General features: G+C 38.1%; 3 protein-coding genes across 7 annotated transcripts in view; 1 reads left to right on the top strand and 2 right to left on the bottom strand.

The window, feature by feature from the left end:
* The window catches only part of LOC123499136 (unc-112-related protein-like), a 48,811-nt gene extending 45,912 nt beyond the window's left edge, over window positions 1-2,899 (bottom strand). For 2 of the 5 annotated variants that reach the window (XM_045246787.1, XM_045246791.1), the window contains exons 1-2: window positions 2,832-2,899; window positions 1,186-1,513 (exon numbers count right to left, since the gene is read on the bottom strand). In XM_045246787.1, the coding sequence (XP_045102722.1) occupies window positions 1,186-1,327 (142 nt within the window). In that variant the 5' untranslated portion in view covers window positions 1,328-1,513; window positions 2,832-2,899. Of the gene's footprint in view, window positions 1-1,185; window positions 1,514-2,711 lie in introns of all 5 variants that reach the window. The other 3 variants (XM_045246790.1, XM_045246788.1, XM_045246789.1) reach the window with 3 other exon arrangements.
* A 688-nt stretch (window positions 2,900-3,587) lies between these two features.
* LOC123499134 (dnaJ homolog subfamily C member 11-like) lies at window positions 3,588-20,086 on the top strand. Its single transcript, XM_045246784.1, has 13 exons — window positions 3,588-3,753; window positions 4,461-4,590; window positions 6,011-6,143; window positions 6,592-6,711; window positions 6,946-7,043; window positions 7,153-7,371; window positions 13,088-13,295; window positions 13,602-13,718; window positions 13,994-14,185; window positions 14,543-14,650; window positions 14,764-14,893; window positions 17,142-17,271; window positions 18,149-20,086. The coding sequence occupies exons 1-13, from the start codon at window positions 3,682-3,684 to the stop codon at window positions 18,166-18,168; spliced, it is 1,677 nt and encodes a 558-aa protein (XP_045102719.1). The 5' UTR covers window positions 3,588-3,681; the 3' UTR covers window positions 18,169-20,086.
* The window catches only part of LOC123499133 (ectopic P granules protein 5 homolog), an 80,878-nt gene continuing 76,859 nt past the window's right edge, over window positions 18,482-22,500 (bottom strand). Inside the window, 3 exon segments of the mRNA XM_045246782.1 lie at window positions 18,482-21,081; window positions 21,242-21,362; window positions 21,522-21,821. Of these exon segments, the coding sequence (XP_045102717.1) occupies window positions 20,929-21,081; window positions 21,242-21,362; window positions 21,522-21,821 (574 nt within the window). The 3' untranslated portion in view covers window positions 18,482-20,928.

The raw sequence follows: 22,500 nt of genomic DNA, 5'->3' as shown, positions 1-22,500 counted from the left end.
TAGGTGAACAGGGGCTACACGTGAAAGGAGACACACCCAAATATCTCCACCCGGCCGGGGAATCGAACCCCGGTCCTCTGGCTTGTGAAGCCAGCGCTCTAACCACTGAGCTACCGGTGTGTGTGTGTGTGTGTGTGTAATTATGTAATGTATAACTAAGAACATGTAGGTGTGTATGTAGTGTAAAGTGAGGTAATGAAGTGTGTCTATATGAAATGAAACGAAAAAAAAAGAAAAAGGAAAAAAGAAAAGAAAAAGCCTCAGCATAATACAATAAGATAAATCAATAATACTGTAAGTCAAAGCAATCGCACTACATATGTTGAGTCAAACGTATACAAACAGATATAAAGCAAACAAACACACACACATCTACATCGCAAAGGAATCTTCACCCCTTGATATGAACTGACAGTATACATAAACTTTCAATATTTACAATTAAAACCTAACACCACCTCAATACTCATCTACGTAATTATTTTGAATTGACCTCTGCCATCTCGATCTTATCATTAATTTCCTTCTATGCTTTTAAACACTGTCGGTGGACTTGTCTTTCTAATTTCATCAATATCTTTGTTACACATGCCGCACTGGATAATTGATTTCGTCAGCATCTTAACAACAATTTACGACAAATGAAGGAAAGACGGTAAATACACAATCAAATATGAGGAAAGCATGAAATCAATCTCAATACTTAATTCGTGGAAATACATATGTTACGAGAGAGAGAGAGAGAGAGAGAGAGAGAGAGAGAGAGAGAGAGAGAGAGAGAGAGAGAGAGAGAGAGAGAGAGAGAGAGAGAGAGAGAGAGAGAAATATTCCAGGCTATTTTCCTGGCCTTCAAAAATCTAAGGAACTTGTTTTCTTTAAACAAAAAATGACCTTCATCTTGAATGTACTAAGCTAACAAGCTATATTTTTCCTCTTTTCTTCATTTATCTCCACGTAAGATAATGGCGAGGAGTAGGAGCAGCATGAATAATTTAAGTATATAATATTTAGTAAGTGTTATAACCTATTTTCATCATGTTATTTCAGACTCTGATATAATAAGCTGTATAAACTAGGAAATAAAAAAAATATAATTATTATTATTATTATTATTATCATTATAAATTATTCCTAACTACTCGTGCTATTCCTCCTTGTCATCTCATCCTCAGTCTCAATACTCACCGAGCTCCTCCACTAGTCGCAGCATCACGCCGCCAATGTGAAGGTCACTCTTCACCCGCAGCACCCGCTCCACCTGCAGGTCCGTCACCTGGACGTGCAAGTCCCACGACCCGTCCCCAACCAGTCGCCCATCGGACATCATCTTGCCGGCTCACTGTGTCCACGTCTCTCCACTAGTCACCACCACAACTCCACGACACCACGAACACTTCTGTCACTACTACTGCTCACTGGTCAATGGTCCCGGCCTGCCTGTGGCTCCACCCGCATTATCTCTGGTCCGCTTTAGTGGTGGTGGTGGTGGTAGCGGCACTCGGCGGCACTTATGCTGTAGAAGGAAGGAGGGCGCCGGTGCTCAGTGCCTGGCTATATAACACGACTAGCCTACACGGGCATGGATACACGCGGATGTCACCTGTCAATGCGCTTAATGACAAATAAAAAAAAAAGAGCTTCGGCTGTCAACTCGACAATGACAAAAAAAAGCGCCCACAGTCAGATACCATCCCAACGCAACAGTCTGACAGGCGTGACAGGTCTCCTAAGTAAGTTCTATTGGACATCCATTGTAAACAACGGAATACAAAACGTCACTTCTTTGTTCCAATTGTTGCAGGTGACGGTAGTAACACGACAATAGTACAATGGTAATAGTAGGCTGCACGCTGCTATCAAATAAGGTTATCCAATTAAATGAAAACTGAATTTTCAATAAACCGCGACATCCTAACATGGAGAACTTCTATATTTACTGAAGAGATCTGATAACTTTCCGTGGCAAAATCAAAAGAAATAGCAAAACAGTATATTTTAAATCACTATATAAAAAAAAATCCAATCAACAAAACTCATTCGAAATTTAAATGAAGCTTACACAAATTAATCAGTCTGATTTTGATTATCCCACGCTCTGCCATGTCAAAGAAAGGAAGAAAAAAAGTTTCCACGACAGCACATCAGATCAACATGACAAACTGTGGAGGGGTGGGGAGATCATCACAGCCTATAAGGGGGAGAGAGCATCATGCAGGCACTGTGGGGGAAGGGGAGGTGGAGGAAGGGTGATTGAGGGCAGCATTTCCAGCCTTCAATACGTGGAATAGTGGTGGTGAACCGGTGGTGGTGGTGAAGAGATGCCCCTGGCCAAAATAGATAATAAGAAAATAAGAAAACATGTGCTTAGGATAATGAAGCAGAGTAGGAATGTCAATTGACACATGAAATATCAGACATTTTAGAGAGAGAGAGAGAGAGAGAGAGAGAGAGAGAGAGAGAGAGAGAGAGAGACTTAATCCATCTATCCACTAACTTTACCACTACCACCACCACCACCACATCCCTCCCTCCTCCCCTCCCCGACTAGCCCAATTCACCGCCACTCCTCTCACTGCAGCACACAGCTCTGGGGGCCTTAATAACACTGTGGGGCAGCTGCGGGCACGGGGCACGGCGGGGCGAGGCGGGGCAATAGACTCAAGTAAGAGGAGTAATGCAGCCTGTAGTAAAAATCCCTCCCCGTCGCTTACACACACTCCATATGCTGCCCTCGCGTCACTGCCTCACTGCTTTAGTCCGGAATCACCTTAACGGAGGCTCAAACGACAAGGTAAAGTTGAGATTAATGAGTATGAGAGCAGATATTACACGCAGCAATACACACAATCCTCCCCACACGACAGCCACCGTCATACTGCCCGTCAATGTTGCCAGTTCGCGCCAGCTGATGAAGGCTGAGATTTTATCTTTTCAACAGCACATTATCAATTGTGTTTATCTTTCGTTTGTCTCGATCAATTAGCTTCTATTTGGATTTTTTTCGTATTATTAAGAATTTATGTAGCTTATCTTTTATTTTTTTTCTAATCTTCGTTGTACATAAACATTTTGCTTATGTTATGTCGCTCTTTGCTATCTTGGCGCTAATGTGCTAAGAGGGTAAACTCTTGAAATTGATTAAATATGCTAGGTAATATGAGTTAATATATGACACCTCATCCTATAAATGGTATCTGAGTTGCATAGTGAACAAAAGTACACGAAGGTTTTATGCTCATACAAATTAGCGGATTGAGCAATATGTAGCACAACACCTCCACATTTCATCATTCTTTCCGTCCCAGTGTTTTCCATAACAGATTCACATAAGGTATAAAAAGTAAACAAATATATCATAACAATATGAAAAAGCCAATAAAAAGTGATTCTAAAAAAAAAATAATAAAATAAAGGGCATTTCTGGGTAATAAAGAAATAATTACAACATTCAGTTTATCGATAACCAGCTATCTAATCGGTCAAAAGTCATGCATGAATAATAACATTTAAACATATGAACCCAAACAGTATATATCACTAATGAAAAGGGGTATCTAATCAGGGTAAAGTCGCAATGCTAAATGTTACGTGAATGGCATCAGTGGTCGTCTGTCCTGTTGTTGTGGCGGCGAGGCTGAGAGTCTCTCTGCTTGGATTTTTATCCAATATCTCATCACCGCAATGGCTGAGGAGATTGACGCCTCCCAGGAAGATGGAGATGATTACTATACATTCCTCAATATCCCCAGAAACGTGAGTACGGAGGAGGAAAGTGTGTAATTGTTAGAAAGATATTATGGTACACCCGGCTGTCCACTTCTCTCTTCATCTCCTCTGCTCTTTTTTTGCTTGGACTCATAATAAGAAAGTGCAGTGGCTCTTCACCCGCCCTGGCCATTTCTATATCTTCAGCTTCTCTTGTCTGGTCCGTGACGTGAATGCCTAATTATATGTGCAGATTTATTTCTGCACTTCATTACCCGAATGAGATAAGCGGTTAGTTAAGTGTCAATTGTTAATAATAGGGCATAAAGAGGATTATTATGTGTAGGGATTGTGCTTACTGCTCAAAAGGGGGGCAGAGGCAGGGTTAGTGTGGTGGATAGTACAGAGTGAGGATTTGTATTAGGCTAAAGGAGAGGATTTGTACTTGGATTAAGCCGGTAATAACTGATAATCCTACTAAATAGTTTGTCAAGATGAGTGTTGGAGGAAAATAGTGAAGATTTTTGTTTAACATTTTATGAATAAGGTTCATGAAGCTGTCAATCAAACATTATTTCATCAGCCTGTTGTTGTTTGAGTTTTGTTGCAGGCAGCTGGTAGGATAACAGTAATATGTCCTTTCCAATCACACTTCCAGTATAACCTCTAGGTTCATCAGTAGCAATGATTGTGATAAATTTTTTCAAGCAGGACCAAAAATTGTCATCATTCTTATTACTGTCATCACATTTCAGGCAACAGATGATGAGATCAACAATGCCTACCGCCGCCTGAGTCGCCTGTACCACCCTGACAAGCACACAGACCCAGAGCGCAAGGTGGAGGCCGAACTTCTCTTCAGTAAGACCAAGCGCGCCTATGAAGGTTTGTCCTCCATCTTAATCTTTGTCCTTTCTTAATTTTTCATGTTATGTAGTACCAGATTCTTCTGGTTTGGTTGTGCTCAGTGCTTTGTATAATTAATTAGGCAAATAATTTTTTTTCAGCCTATGTGCCATTGATCCTCATAACATAACATAACATAACATAACATAACATAAATAATAGGATAATAAAGGGCCACCAGGGCCCATCTAGGTTATCCTGTATCAGTCGCACAGCGACCTCGTCATCAGTACATAAAGATACACTTACAAGTACACAATACATTATATACTAATTCTAAATATTTGGCCCATTAACAGGGCTAAGTCCTGCAGCGAATTCCTCTACAATCTGTGATCCCCATACATGGGGATCATGTCTTGTTTAACTATAGTAAATTTCTTATAAAAACTATCATGCAGCGCTATACATAATTATAAATCTAATAAATTTAAGTGCTTATCTAATCTGTTTTTAAACATTGTCAAACTAGTGCTATTTACAACCCTCTCTGGCAATGCATTCCAGAAGTCTACCACCCTATGACTAAAGAAATATTTTCTTATATCTAACCTGCAGCCTTGTTTCTAATCTTCCTGCCATGATTTCTAGTCCTACTTCCTCCTCTAAGGTAAAGAAAGATCTCGCATCTATGTAGTTTGTATCTGAGAACATTTTAAATAACTCTATCATATCCCCTCTTATACATCTCCTCTCAAATGAAAACATGTTTAATTCCTTTAATCTATCTCTATACTCCAGGCGCTTTAATGCTGGTATCATCCTAGTTGCTCTTCTCTGAACTGTTGATATCCTGCCTATAATGGGGTGACCAGGCCTGTATGCAATACTCTAAATGGGGCCTAACATAGGAATTATATAAGCTACGCACCACTTCCTTACTTTATAACTAACATTCCTATTTATAAAACCCAGGATCCTATTTGCCCTATTTCTTGCTTCTAAACATTGCTTTGAAAATTTCATAGTCCTGTCTATCACTACTCCTAAATCCTTTCCTTCTTCTACTGCCTCTAGCCAACATCCCTTCATCTCATAGCTAAAGTTTGTGTTGTCTTTACCTAAATGCATAACCTAACACTTTTCAGAATTAAACTCCATCTGCCACCTGTCTGCCCATGCTATCAGCCTGTCCAGGTCTCGTTGTATTCTGTAATTGTCCTTTTCACCCTGTACTGCACATGCTATCTTAGTATCATCTGCAAACTTTGCTACTAATTCCTATATCTAAATTGTTAATGTACACCAAGAAAAGAAGAGGTCCTAGCACTGATCCTTGGGGTACCCCACTAACCACTTCCTTCCACTCAGACATTGCCCCATTTAATACTACTCTCTGTTTCCTATCAGAAGGCCATTCACTGATCCAATCCAATCATGCATCCAACCTTTCTTTCAGTGCTGAGTGATGGACACATGCGAGCAATTTATGATAATCTGGGGACGGCTGGGCTGGAGACACAAGGGTGGGAGATTGTTCAGCGGACCAAGACACCTCATGAAATCAGGGAGGAGTATGAAAGGCTGGCACGGTGAGTGTTTCAGTCAGTGTTGTGCTGAAAGAGTTTCAATACTGTGTGTATCTGTTTAGAAGATAAGATGGAGATAGTTACAAAAATTGAATAGCTAATCATCATTATTACGAAATTGAAGCAGTAAAATGTAAAAATAGTTGTCAAGAAATAGTGTAGTTTCAGCACAAACCATCAAAGGAGGGGGTAGTAGACACCTGCGGAAATTATAATTATTCCCAGTGAGGTCTAAAGCAGTGGATCAGGGATGCTTTAAACTTATCATTAAAGCAAGCTGTAACCTCACTGAATGTTTATCATTGAAGAGAGTGGATTTAAGACACTTATTCCGTAGTTGTGACTAATATTTTCAACCATGTTCGGGGACTGGCACATCAGAAGGTTCTTTTTAGTTGCAATTTTTGTTACCCTTGGCTAGTTCTGAATTCTCGCAACCCTAATCTCACAGGGACCAAGAGGAGAGACGGCTGCAGCAACGCACCAACCCGAAGAGTACAGTCACCATGACCGTCAATGCCACTGACCTCTTCTCCCTTTATGACGAGGAGTCCCCTTTCTTGGACCTCAGGTAATGGCTGTATGTGTGAGGCTTGCTTGCCTAGGGAGAGAAAATGAGGAGCTTATCACAGAAATAGCTTGGTTTTATTGTAAGATTGTATGAAAGGTTTATTTTAGTAAGATACAGTATATTTTAGATTATAGAGTTTGCATGAATTAATGAAAACACTTTAGATAAATATTCAGTTTTAGATTTAGACACTTGTGTGATGGTGATAAAAAAGTTTTTTTTTTTTTATTTCAGAGATTTGTTTGGTTTTCCACACATTGAGATTAGTGGCATGAGTTTGAGTCAGAGCATTGAAGCACCCCTGACCACCAAAGACACAGCCATTCTTTCAGGTTGGTGTAGAAATTTATCATATGAAAATGATAAATTGTGATGAATTTTATCATTTAATTATGTGCATGCTAATGTTCTTTATGTATTATGTGAAATTAATTTTGGCAGGAAATCTCGCATCTCACAATGGTAATGGCAATGGAGGCATCAACTGCTCTATCAGAAGGATAACTTCCGACAGGGGATGGGGAGAGCTGGAGGTTGGAGCAGGGAATGGGCTCACCATAGCCACTAAGGGTTTCAGGAACTTTTCACAAGGCATGTTTGGAAATGGCTCTATACACACACACTTCACCCCAAATGGCCTTCGTATTGGTTCAGTCATAAGTAAGTGGTCCTGTTTTTGTTCTTCTTACAATGTGCTTGTGCTTGATTGATAAATTTTGCATGTAATAGACATGTATTTTGGTTATAAATTATAAAACTGCTTTTCTCATCTTTCATTAGAGTTTGAATCATTATTTTTTTTTTTTTATTTTTATCAAGTATTCTATATTCATTTCTCAGTACAGTGGAGACTCAATACTCGAACGTCTAAATACTCAAACTTTTCAATACTTGAACGCAAAAGTTCGATTTAATACTCGAAAAAATACATGATAGTCGAACGTCCACACACGTGGTTGTAAACAAAGGCTCCCTGGTTTCCTCCTTCCTCCTCTGCCAGTTGTGACTTGTGCTGCCGTGGTCATCAGAATAACATTCTCCTGTATTCTATCTGTAGTTTTTCAATTATAAACTTACATTAACACCAAAGGCTTATTAGTGGTGAAAATATCTAGCAATCAGACGGCCACACATTTGGTTGTATGCAAAGTTCTGTCATCTCCCTTCTTGCAGCTGCCACTGTGCCGTTCTGATACCGTATTACTGGTAATACCGGTATACCGGATGCCGGTGCGCATCCCTAGTCCTGCCGCAGTCATGAGAAAAATAACATTCTTCTGCATTCTGTCTGTAGTTTTTCATTTAGAAACTTACAATGGCACCAAAGAGACTTATAATAAAAATAAGGAATCTGGTGAGAGTGCATGTGTTAGTGAGCCACAGCATTCCATTAGTGGATTCACAGGAATCACACCAGGAGAAAAGTTACAAAGACGTTTTCATGGATGGTAACTTGTCCTCCGATGACCTCCCTCCTCCTCCCCACCCTTCTCCCATCCTCTTTTAAGTTATCCACCAAAGCCTTCACTTATGGTAGGTGTGTACAGATCAAAATTGTAAAAAGAAAAAAATAATGAAAAAATATATTGAAATTTTTATAAACTTGAAGTTTTGCTAAGATTAGAACAAATTAGCTGATTTATAGGTAACAATCGTCAAATTTTTAATACTCAAACAGCCATATGGAATTAATTAAGTTCGAGTATTGAGTCTTCACTGTATTTATCAATGTAATATAAATAGATAAAGAGAAATAAACTTTCCATTACACATACATCACCAGCAAGTTCATGACCACCAGTATATCCTGGCATTGACTATATATAAAGATAATTAACCCATTAATGATGAAAATTATGTAATAGGTAAAAAAAACATATTTTTTGCAGAAAATGTTTATTATTGCCTCCTTTAAGGTTGTGCATGGGAATGATTTAAGAAAAGTATATAATAGTGTGATTTTTTACATGGCAAGTTTTCCTGCTCCTTGGCGGTAAAGAGATAAAAAAACTGCTCCTATCAATCACAAAACATTTTTGACTAAAGATAATACCATATTTTTAAATCAGTACACGTTTCTTTTGATACAATACTGTTTATCATTTCAGTATAACTAATGGTAGCACAACACTGCTGATATAACACTGAAACAAAGGCAGAAAACATCACAAATATGTAAATGACTTATGTAAATTATAGGTAATCTAAATTGGAAAATATGATTTCTATGCATATTTATTTGCAAAGTATTATATTCCGTTTACAATCCAGTGAAACAACAGTAACACTAGTAGACAGAATAGACAGAGAGTAGACACTAAGTAGACAGAGAATGGCAGGCCTCCATGCATTCAGGGTGAACAGGAACTTCGCACATTTTGCACAGATACACTGTCCTCCTTGTACACTGGCGACACCGTGAGTTTGGCTGGTCCCCTTTCAAAGTCCAATGTTGTTTGCCATTGAACCTTACTGTGTTCTTTGCCAGTCCGGCATGAAATCTCCTTGGTCCAGTGGTCTTTCTGCTTTTGCCAGTATCTTTCATAATTGCATTAGCAAAATGCCGGATGAAGTCCAGTAAACTTATGTCATTTCCTAGTTTCCTGAAAAGCATCCATGCATTTGTGACCTGAGCATTTACACTCAAGACAAATATTGGCCACCACCATTCCTTTTAGTGAATGCAGATCCTGTAACATGAGATTTGTTGATCAAAGAGATCAACACCGCCCATAGTTTGGTTATATACGTACTGTACTCTTAGGAATCTGGCATTTCAATCTCAATATGCTTTCTTTCACCCTTACTCCACCTCTTGGCTTTGTGGATGGGATTCTTTCTAAACTTATTTGAAGCAACACAAACCACTTTGTTATCCTTCCACTTAACAACCCAGTAAATGCCTCTTCCATATAGCCACGGTTTTTCTTCTCCATTGATTTCTTGGGCATAAGTGGGACTCCACTGAGACGATCTTTACGCAAGGTTCGTGTCACTCCTATACCTTGAACAGATGATTTTTCAAGCAAGGGTAATGAAGTGAATAAATGATCAAATACAACATGCTGACCTGACTCTAACCCAATCTGGTTGACCAGTTCCATCACTACATTCAGACCATGTCCAAATCCTGTGTCTGGAATTTGTGTACATGTGCCACAGTATGGCTCAGAATGAAGAAGAGATCCATCTGAAGAACATATTGCCCAGACTTTGAATCCAAATTGTATTGGTTTACCCCCTATAAACTGCTTGGATCCATGTTTCCCGTAGTATGGAATCATGACCTTATCTACACTAGAATTCTTGCCTATACCTCAGTTTGTTGACTTCATTCAAGTGCTGGAAAATCGGGCGTACCTAAGAGAAAGAAACATGACCAGTGTAATTGAGAATAAAATAATATATAAATACTAATTTGAAAGTTTTCAGAGCAATATCATTTATTGCTGTGTGCATAATACATTTGGTATAAAAATGTAAAAACTGAGTGGCATTTAAATTCTTACCTTGTACAATTTGTTCTCTGTAATTTTCATAATATCTGCAAAGTGCAAGCAGCGCATGATTTCTTCAAACGTATCTCTTCTCATACTCTCTGATATGAGTTGGTTGAAAACATCAGGAGACTCACACCAGTACAGTCTCCGAGTGGGAAGCCTGTTGTACTCAGATATCACAAGGATGGTCATGAACAGAATCAGGTTTTCTTTTGTGACATTATCACTTGAAAGAGATTTCTTTGCTGCATACAACTTACTCTGCTCGCACACTTCATCTACCCACTTATCTGCCCAAAACAGCCTGATACAGTCCTCTGGGTTCTTTATTTCTTCCTTCTGTTTCATCAGATCATCATTTTGTTTCTGAATATAGCCTGGTACAGTAGGCTTGGCACAAATCCCATTACTGTGCCAACTGATGTTCCTTTTTCAACGCTTTGCTGAGGAATGTGAGGATGTTGAAGAGGTGTCTGCTTCATGAATTATTTTATCCTCCTGATCACATGCAGCTATAGAAACTACCTCAGATGACAGAACTCTTCGTAAGATGATCATGGTTGCATGTGACTTCGTCATCTGAAGCATCTGAGTCGCAATCAGTGTCAGCAGCACCATCCTCATGGGGTTGATTGATAATTATCATTGTGGCCTGATGATCAAGTTCTTCCAACAGATCATGAATTTCATTCAAGCTGAGGCTGAAAAAACAAACAGACAGATAAACAAGCACATAATATGCTAATAACTAATAGTTTTTGTTCATTTTATCATAGTTTCAGAATTCTGTTGTTCCAGAATACTAAACAATTTATTGCTACTAAAATGACATGAATCTATTATGAATATCAATTTTCCAGCATATATGGTAACACTGATATATACAAAGGCTGCTTTTTATTTATTTTTTAATTTTTTTTATTTATACCTTGTGGGCTTTTCACGGGAATTTCTGGGCTAAAGGAGATACTTTTTGGGGTACCTCCTATTTCAAAGCCCACCCGCTAGGAAACAGTTGCCCCGAGTGAAGAAGCCCTACCTATACTCGGACCGTGGACAGGATTCGAACCCGTGCGCTTGGAGACCCCTCGGACCCCAAAGCACGCATGGTTCCACTGTACCACGGCGGTCATTTAGTGCAGACACTTAATTACTTAAAGAAATAACTAATCTGTAATAATTTAAAACATTTGGGAGAAAATATTGTTTATCCTAATGCTGAGTGGCAGGAAATCCTGCCAGCAAGTATATTTTAGTTATATCTCCGATAACAAATAATTTACTAATAATTTATATACAGGTAACTCGATATACATGATAGATGCATTCCAAGAGGCATCGCGTATATCAAAATTCGTGTAAAATAAACTTGTAATTATATCTCTGATAACAAATAATTTACTAATAATTTATATACAGGTAACTCGATATACATGATAGATGCATTCCAAGAGGCATCGCGTATATCAAAATTCGTGTAAAATAAACTTGTAATTCTCATAAGAAACAATAGATAATAAGGGGATGCGGGATGTGGTCCAAAAACATTTGTACAAAATACGTACTCTATTTGGCTAAATTAACATGTTTTTATTATTTACCATTCTAAATACTGAAGTGTATTTAAAGTAAAGGGAAAAGCAAGAAATAATAACAGAAAGCAAAAAAATAATGAGAAAACAACAACAAAAAGAATACGTAAACACAACACTCACTGCGTCACTGCCTCCACCACTCACACCACAGTCAGTCACCATCTCCCTCTGAGCTTTTCCATTTGGCCAAATTAACATGTTTTTATTATTTACCATTCTAATTACTAGAAGTGTATTTAAAGTAAAGGGAAAAGCAAGAAATAATAAGAGAAAGCAAAAAATAATAAGAGAAAACAATAAAACAAAGAATACGTAAACACAACACTCACTGCGTCACTGCCTTCACCACTCACACCACAGTCAGTCACCATCTCCCTCTAAGCTTTACCACTTTATAAAAAAATCCACTTATCAGAAATAACCCCACAGTATAAAAGTAAACACTAGTAAGAAAATAAACGCATGACGCCAATGTCTTAATTCACCCCTCATAAGCACACGCTGTTGCTCTCCACCTCATAGTCAAGGACGTCATCATCCTTCTGTGCTTCCTCTGCTTCCTCCGCTTCCACGGGATTGTCCACATCCTCTTTTGGTACTGCATCTTCCACTGGTGTTTTCTTGAAAAACTGCAGCATTGTGGTCTGGCATTTTTTCTTGGAAAATTCCTTTTGCATCACTGTGTAGCAGAAGAGTGCGTCCATGGCAGCGGAGGCCCCACTTATTGGCCAGCTGCGGAACTCTCTGGCGTAGTTTAAAATTGTGTCTGGTGCTTAGTTTAAAAATGCGGTTGGGCCAAATCGTGTATAAGCAAACCGATCGTGTAAATTTAATTAATTATAATATTTTTTCGGTCGCGTATTAAGAAAAATGTGTAAATTAAACATACGTAAATCAAGAGTTACCTGTATACAGTTTTATTAAGGCATCATTTTAGAGTAAAATGATAATGAATAAAAATCTGAAAAATGATAAACACAGTTCTACATACCTCTGTTTGTTGCGTGCTAGACATGCTGAGGAATGCCCTCACCAGTGTATCCTTAGCATGTAACTGTCACAGTCTAGTAAATCAGAGCTGAATGTGGAGGGCTGACGAACAAGATGAAATCTATATACATCAGATCAAACAATGTGTCCTGACATGATAATAGTTAGTGGCAGGAAATCCTGCCAGTTGTCATTAATGTAGAAAACCAAATACACTTAAAAATTCTAAAAAAAATCTTTCAATCTTCACTGCCTCAAGTACAATGCAGTTACCATGAAGTGTTTCCCCAGCAATGGCCAACCAGCTAGATAAACAGACAGTTGGATACTTGACATGGAAGGCTGGAATGCAGAGTGGCATGAACACAATGATCATCCGAGACACTCCTTCCTATCATCTGGTCTTCTCAGCCTACATTGGCATCCCACACACCTATGCTGCCCTCTCCTATACCCACAAGATGCCAGACCACGACACCAAAGTTAAACTGACTGGAAAGTGAGTGTAGTATTTTTTATTACTATCAAATCTGCTTGTTTTTTGATAGACATTATCTGTATGTGCACTGTTAATCTGTTTAATGCCACATAGGATGGTCACTGCCATAGAGTCTTTTTTTTCTTTTCATATAATCTTATTTCTGCACACTTAAATCTTTTCACTTTCTTTTGTGTAATTTTTCCTTAATATGTGGATAGCATTATGAAAAATCAAAAGTGACATGTAACAATAAATACAGAAAATATAGTGCTGAAGCATGCACATGGAATCTAAATAATGCATTTGCATGTTGTTATTCTGAAGAGCTGGCACCTTTGGAGCTATTCTTGAGTATGGTGCAGAGAAGAAGATATCCCAGAACAGCTCCATTGCAGCATCAATAGCTCTTGGTGTCCCCACTGGTGTTCACCTTAAAATTAAGTGAGTTTTTTTCAATGACCAATAATGAGTTAAAGGTATGAAAGTATATGTATATAGGTATGAAATTTTAAATTCAAGGAACAAGAGAATGATACCTTGTGCTCAAAAAGAGGTTATTTGTTTAATTCTACTGAGAAAACTGAGACACAGTTGAATTTAAGCTATATCTATTGATAGCCAATAACCAGCACCTTCAATGGAGTGGATTATGTGTTATGATTAGAAATAAATATATCAGATACAATATGCCCTTCACAAACACCATGATCCCACAGGTTACATCGAGCCTCACAGACATACAGTACCATCTTCCTACTGTGTGAGGAGATTCTCCCAGCCCCTGTAATCTATGGAACCTTGGTTCCCCTTGTGTCTTGGATTGCCCTCCAGAAGCTAATTATTCAGCCGTACCTCCGACAACAGAAGCAAGCAGAGCTACTTAAGCAAAGAGAAGCTAATAGAACCAGGTCTGTATGGCAGTCATCTGATATTGATTTTGCTTGTATTACTTCAGTCCAAAAAACAGAGATAGTAAAAATTATAATGTTTAGCTATACCTACATTTGTCACTGGGATTTAATTCTGTTCATTTTTCTGTCTCCATATTTGTCAGTACAGATAAGAAAAAATAGGCTACATTCTCGTACTTTATGCCGTCAGTTGTTAAAAAGAGAAACCAAAACTGATGTTCCAGGGAAAGCACAGCTTTACTGTAACCAGAACCTTGTTCTGACAAGTTGTTCCCATTATTGTAGCTTTGTCCTTGATGCTAAAGGTATAAGCTATGATTTACTGGACTGACCTGTATTTCCCTCTGTCCTTAGGTTGTTAGAGAAGAGACGTGAAGCATTTGCAGCTGTGGAGCTGATGAGGGAGACAGTCAGGAGAATTGTGGATCAGGAGGAAGCTCGGAAGGGCCTTGTCATCTTGCTGTGAGTTGCATTAATTTTTCTTTATTGTACTAATATTTTGTGTCTTGTTTGAAGTTATGATAATGTTTTGATATTTCCGAATTTATTGAATCCTTTCTACTAAACTTTCCCAGAGCATCGTATGGTCAGCTGGTGGTGGAAGGGAAAGACGATCTTGCTCCTGCCCCTGAGGTTGTGGATGTAACCATTCCTCTTCAGTGTCTGGTCAAGGATTCTAAACTCATTTTACAAGAATCATCTAAAGTGAGTGATTTTCATGTTTACATACAAGAATTTATGGACATGTACTAGGATAGATCTTCAACATGTCAAAAAAGTGAAATAAGAATTATAAAGTACAGGCAACCACCGCTTAACAAATGGGTCACATTCCTAAAAAACGCTCGATAGCAAATTTTTGTTAAGCGAACCAATTATAACAAGTTTAACCCCTGATTTGAACTTCCATTGAGAGTAAGCAAAGCGAGAGTGCATCATAGTACAGTGAAAGGCTTAATGAAAGTAAAAATTATGAAGTTAAACATTTCGGCAGTTTAACTTAAGTCATTATAATGTACACTAATGTATGTATGTAAGTAACTTTATAATGTTGATGATCTTAAGGGGACCGTCCGGTGAGGTTTTGAAAATAAAAATAGAGGTATGTGGGTAATTTTTTTTTTTTTTTTTTTCTGATAGATGTTTATTACACGATGTTAGTTTAGTAGTTACAAGCGAATTGACCCATAAATAACTGCGTGAAAAATAAAAAATCAATTTTAAAAAAATGTATTTTTCCTATAAACTTTGTCACTAGAGGACATATTTCAATTTTGCCAGTACGGATATGAAGTATGTTGTATACCAAAACTTTTCACCTCATAGAATTTAGATTTTTTTTATTTTGATGGCCATTATGAATTTTTTATTTTTTTCAATTTCTGTTTATATAAAATTATATTGCGGCACTTAAATGAGAAATGTGGGAGAAGATTTGATTTGAATGATAAAAAGTGGAAACTGAGAAAAAGGCTAAAAACCCCAGAGATGTCATTTTCATCCTCTGTGACCCTGTACATTTATTTGGGTTGGATATTTCGTGCTCATACACCACCATGTGCATCATATGTTTTTTAGGCATGTTTAGAATATTCTGTATGACTCATATGGCACCTGGCCGCCCCTACAATGATTGTAGTTATTAGTCGCTCAAAGGCGAGGGTGTCTTCCATCCATGCATGGCTGTTACAACTTGTAATTTCCACTTGCACCGTTTGTTTAGATATTGTAAGGCAAAAAAAGGCAGGTTAAATAGGCTGGATTGTGGCTTGCAAGGTGTGAAATAACGGGCGAGATACTCAATAGATCCTCCTCCCATCGCAGTCACATGGACACTGAAATGGAAGGGGAGAGGGTGTGCTCCTGTGTACGCCATAGTACTAAGTTGCCAGCGCCCACCTTTCCTTACCAAAGAAACCACTTTCAATGGCTTTTTACGTGCTTATTATCATCATTTATGGTACAGAGAGTGGGGAGGGGGAAAGCCCTGGGCTGTGGTGGGCGTGGCAAGGGCCCTTTAAAGTTTAAATACCCCACGTATTTTAACGTATTTCCCCAAAATACTCCATCACTATGTTACCATATGTTTAGGGATGCTTTGGTGGTGTTTTGGGGATTTTCGATATTTTTCAGATTTTTCGATACCATGGCCACCGGACGGTCCCCTTAGATTTATGAAGGGAGGGAGAATGGAGTGGGAAAAACACTAGCTGGCAACCTGTGGAATGTAAACAAAGGGCACATCATTGTACCACATACAAAACTTAGGTACTACATTTCCACAAGGCTTTCCATTTTATCCATTGCAGTCACAACTTCAGGTGGTTCTTTTAGCTTGCAAGGAAGATATGGTCTCACCAGCCTTCTTAATAGAGTCTGTTGACTTGAAAATAGTAGAGACAGTAAATGGGAGTCAAGCAATGCTATTAGTTTTCTCGCCTCTCTCATGTCTGTGAATAATATCCAGCTTCACTTCATTAGTAAGAGACTTCCTGGTCTTCTTAGCAATGCTAGGCGACATTGCAGGGCATTTTAGTGGCATGTTGAGCGAGGGAAAGACGAGCTGCTGCTGAAGCTGTTATTGTTTTGAACTAGGGAGAGTGAGTGGTGCGTATTTTGTCCATGAGAGGCGCTGGTGTATTCAAAAGTCTGTCAGCTTGCGTGATACGATGGGGGTTTCAAACTTGGAAAAAATTACCTGGATAAAATTTCGTTAAAGCGAGTTTGGTGTTCGTTAAACGAGCAGATGGTAGTAAAAGGAAACGTTCTGTAGCGAAATTTCGTTGTGTGAACATTCGTTAAGTGCGGTTTGCCTGTACTGTGTAGCTATATACTTCCCTTGTATTTTTTTATTTTACAGATATCCTTAATTTTACCCCATAGGACAGAGGTGCAGTATTCATAGTGAACATATTGCAGAGTTGCTTTAATTGACTCTCGATGTTTGTTACAGTGCTCGTTGCCAGGCTTCTATGATCCGTGCCCAGGTGAGGACAAAAACTTGAGGGTGCGTTACCTCTTCCATGCTGTTACTCATGAGGTCACAATCACAGACACCGAGTCACTACGAATACCCAAACAATGTAAGTGTGATTGTTAGTTTGATCTGATGGTGTTTCATCACTGAGCAAGTAATAAGATGTTCTCTGTGGAGTACACTATGTTTTGTATTCTTTTATTAATTAATGCAACATGTTTCTTGTAGATCACTCCTAAAGAATTGTTGGGAAATATTCCAACAGAAATTAATGGTGGCGAGAATCAGCGGAACAAGTGAGGATCTGGATTAGGTGGATTCACAAATCTATATGAATCTATCTGTCAAGTTCTAACCAGTAATCAAACAACTTAACCACTCCTTTCCTTTGCACAAGATTCCAGCCAACACACAACTCACAAGCGCCTTCTTGACCATCAAGCATCCTGGTAGATATTTCAACCAAATTCTAGCTAGGTTACACATGATAGCTCAGTACCTATTAGCACAGACCTGCAACTAAGTAACTAGAGTACTCAGCTAGAGTGGAGTGTCTGCCAGGATGCATGCTGGTCACGAAGGAGCTTGTGAGTTGTGTGCTGGCTGGAGTGGGTATGTTGTTTGGTTGCTGGTTGAGACTTGACTTCCCACCTGCCAGACACATTAATATCAGTTTTGTTCTGGGGTTGTGAATCCCACTGATCTTGATCCACATTTGTTTCATCCATTTTTTATAGTGCATTATCACATCCAAAAGTAATGTAACTCCCATCACTATTAATTTTCCTGTTGGATTGATGGTTCTGACAATAGGCATGGCAGATATGTCAGTATTTTGTTTCTGGATACTTGGAAACACTTACTCCTGTTCTTCCCAGTTTATGCTATTCTAATGAATCTGACAGTGAATGTTTAATTGGTGTGTATATTATTTTCTTGATGAAGAAACATTTTCACATGTTAATTTGCTTTGTATCTTTCAGCACATCGCCTGGAGACATAATGAAGATGATCATTGGCATCTGTACATAGAAGAAATTGTTGTCCTGTTTTATTGTACATAATATTTACTTTGTACAAATTTGTAAACATGAATTTTATTGACAAGACTTGTCCAGGCCGGTAACCTGGATGTAAAGCTGGGCAGCTTCAAGCACAAATGTCATGTGAATATCAGTAATGGTTGTACCTTGTGAGAAGTAGGTCCATTTCACTTAAGAACCCTATTGGGCCATTCCTATAATACATATAATATGAAGAATAAAAAATGCACATCATTCCATAGTAAAATCTTAGGGAAGGATATAAAAGATAAGTTTTTATTATAATTATTATTATTTCTGAAAGCTTACAAATTCAATGACCAGATTAAGCAATTAATCTTGGAGCTTGATATTGCTATGAAAACAGCATATATACACATACATAAAACATTGTATACAGGCAAGTTAGCAGCACCAAATGCTATAACTCATGCTTTGTATGAAGGGAATGGACACCAAGATGAACTGGTGTGCTTGATAGTAAAGTAGGTGTTGCATGGTCAGGGTTATTGCTTAAAAACAAAAACAAGACGTCATATCAATTCCCAACATCACTCATCCTTTGTGCAATGTAGAATATGTTTCAGATGGAGATATAACAGGATGATATATCTCCATGCAACTGTTGTTGAATATCAAGACCATCAACTGTTGAAAAAATGGTTGTTTGTAAGGTGCATCAGGCCATGCCTCAGACTAGTCACTGGAGTAGTCTTTTAGTAATATTATTGTCCAGCTCTGCAGTCTCATGTTGCTGCAAAAATATTATAAAATAATAAAAAACTACTGCTTTGACTGACCTCAGGACAGGCCAGCTATATTTTTTGACATACCTTGTTTTTAGTTTGTTATAAATGCTATGTGAAATATATAGGGTATAACATGAGTCTGGATATTGCCAGGGGTGATTCATATGCAGGTTTTTCAAAGCCAAAAATGTCCTTGGCACATACATTTGCAATGTCTTTTTTGAGCCATTTAGCTGTGGCATGAAATTCAAGTATGGCCTGGCAACAGATACAGTGGCAGGACTGGGTTAATAACTATGGTGAAGAAATACCAACTCAATATACTATACGTACATTGTTTTAAGTCATGCAATACAATCTGAACGCATGAATTGTCTTTGTCTTGTAAAGAAACTGTGTGATCTGAATATTAATCAACTGGTTTGCTGTTAACTTCATTCCATCCCACTTCCTGCCTATATAAGCATGGTGCCACACAGCCTTTCATTTGCTGTTTATTACATCCATACTCTCTTGGTGTAATGTTTATCAGAAACAAGTATCAGTGTGTTGTCACTTGTTTCATCATGAAATACTGTAAAGCTCCAAAACTTTTGGAATCATGATTGAATTGTTACATTTTTGGATCTTCAGCAAGCATACCTGCCTGGCCTTGCCATTGTACATCACCAGACTACACTTGAATTTCATGCCACAGCTAAGTAACACCTCAAAATACACATGTAAATGAAACATTTTCCACTTTGAATAATCGTACTTTACCTCTGGCAATATCCTCAGAAACTCGCTTTATATCCTGTACTCTGATACTAGACATCTCTGCAAGGTTTATTTGTATTATCTTTTTTGCACCACAAATGCTATGTAATGCCACGAAGTAGAAATTTGAGAGGAAGAATTTTTGAAAAGTGCTTAGAAATAGGTGAGACCTGGTTTTCAGCAGGTTAGTCTTATGTGTTGCTGATAGCTGCTCCTTGCCAAGCTGCATCTACTTCATTTTCAAGCACTGCATAATGAACTTGAGAACTTAACAGTTTAATGGGCCAGTGATAATGAATAATGAAGATGAAATAATTTTTTCCAGCTTCAATAGTGCTGGTAGGTGACTGGAATAAAGAAATGCGAGTCATTAAAGCATTTGTTGTTTCCTACTGAGCAATAATTTTCTATTGTGTATAAAAAATATAAACTATCATAATTAAATTCACAAAGCTAAATGAAAAATTGCACTACTGAATTTAAATAAATACTATAAAACTGATTTGTTGCAGTTGAAAACATTTAGTAAGGTAGTATTACTATGGATAGTAAAATAAGTGTTCCCAGTTTCTGTCTTCGGATAAACCATCTGAAACCATGAAAAGTGTGTAGCTGTCTTCAGGAAACAAGAAGTTCTTAAGTAAGAATTAATCTAAAGTTTGGACCCTGCTGACATTTGTTTTAAACAAATGAAGCCAAAACAATATTATACAGTGGCTTTCTGGTCACTGTTGGCAACCACCACACTCTGGCTCACACAGCAAGACAAATTCAATCCACAATTCTCTATCATGGGCAGGAAGGATTTTGCTACATGTGCTCTACACACTAGATGGTAAAATCAGTGGCATCCAAAGAGTCTAGTAAGATTAAACTTTTTTCAGCCATATTTTGAGTTGGAAGTTAATATTCCTTAAATAAAAAATATACAGTTTGATGTAGGAACTGCATTAGGTTTTCAGATAAATTGTATATATGTATATACTTAACCTATGCTCGCTTAATATTCAGGGAACTCTAGATATAAAAGTTATCCTCTCTTAATGAAAACAAAACATCTAGCAAAGCAGACACAGTCTGCTTCTACAATTAAATAACTACTTAATAATGGAATATCACACAATAAAACCATCCTCAAAACCAAAATAAAAAACTAAATTCCAAATAAGAAGATGGTTTTTCATTACAAAATATCACATATCACTGTCATTGCTAAGGAGGTGGGGGAGCTGATGCTTCACTAAAGTTTGGTGATGCTGCTGTGTCACACAAATGGTGCAACACAGGGTCTCGGTGCAGCTCAGCCACAAGATTGCCAAGCAGCACATGGACATCAGCCAAACAATGCCCAGGGTCTTCCAAAAACTGTGAATATATAAAGTAAATCTTAGCTCTGCAAATCTTAGAAACAAGGTCATATCACTAGTTAAAGAAATCATAAGTACTTCCCATCTATCTATTCTTTCTATTTTCTATATGGTATGTTTGGATGCTAATTGTAAATATGTGAAGCTAAGGGAAGTACCTGGACAGCTTGACCAATGGGGTGTAAGAGAGTAGCATAGGCTGAATTTGTGGTAAGAGCTCGCAGCTGGTTCAGGGTACAAGTCTCTCCTCCACCACTACTCTGCAGCTCATCAACATCACTGTACAGGAGAGATATTGAGGAATAAATTATCACAATCTGCAATTATCATTCTCATAAACTAAACAGAAGTGCAAAGAAAATTTACAGAAAAATATTAGCATTAAATTTGACTGTGACCCAACTGTAACCTCAGTAAACCTGGATCTGTCCTATTTACCTGTGAGCCTGCAGTGGATGGGTTCGGAACACACCTTCCTGAGGCATCTGCAGCTTTAAGAAGGTCGCCACAGCACGACATATGAGGCGAAACTTAAGGGACATTGGTGACTGGCGGCCCAGACCTATTGCAGCCAGAATGCCAGTGGTGCAGTGGTCCTCGGCCCATACAGCCAGGTGGGCAATGAGACCCTGACAGTGTTGCCAAACTGACTCTATAGTTGACTTATCATAAAGCAACTTTGTTATTAACTTAAGGACTTCACTAATTATAAGTATCAGGCCCACCTCCATCTCTGTACTGCAAAGAGAAAAAGGAAAGGGAATACTTCAATAACAAGAATCTCAAAAGTAATTTTCTTTTTAAACATAAATACAACTAAAAACTACTGGTGACTCAGCACAATATAGCATAGTAAGTAATGAGAGATTATAAAATATATAAAGAACACTTTTAATATGTAGTACAGAACAATTCTTGACAGGAAGCATCATTAATCACAATTATATAAAGTACTGTATAAATCGGACTATAGGACGACTCTGTATATAAGACAACCACAAAGTTTTTAAGGGAAGTTTAGATTTTGAGCTATTATCAGTGTATAAGATGACCTGTTAATGGTGAAAGGTGCATCACTGATGAGCCACAACATGAAGGACTTGCATGGCAGTCAGTTGGTTCCCTCACTTAAATATGTTAGTATCATGGCAAAAATCACAACTCCTGTTCTACACTGTTCCATGTGTTTCTGATCTCCAAAATGGCAGGAATATGCATTACTTTCTTTTCTCGATGACACAGGTTTATTGCTGGTGCCTCACTGGGCCCTAGGGAGCCGTAATATGGCCACTCCCTCACTACCATTACAGCTTGTTTTAAAATACAGCCACCCTATATGTTTAAATTCAACAATTACCTCACACACAAGTACTTTACATATAATATAAACTGATCATTACTATTATGGCATGGCTGG

This window comes from Portunus trituberculatus, chromosome 49 (genome assembly GCF_017591435.1).
Source record: "Portunus trituberculatus isolate SZX2019 chromosome 49, ASM1759143v1, whole genome shotgun sequence".
Taxonomy (NCBI): domain Eukaryota; kingdom Metazoa; phylum Arthropoda; class Malacostraca; order Decapoda; family Portunidae; genus Portunus; species Portunus trituberculatus.
The sequence above is the reverse complement of the archived record's forward strand: the minus strand, read 5'-3'. Positions and strand labels throughout refer to the sequence as shown.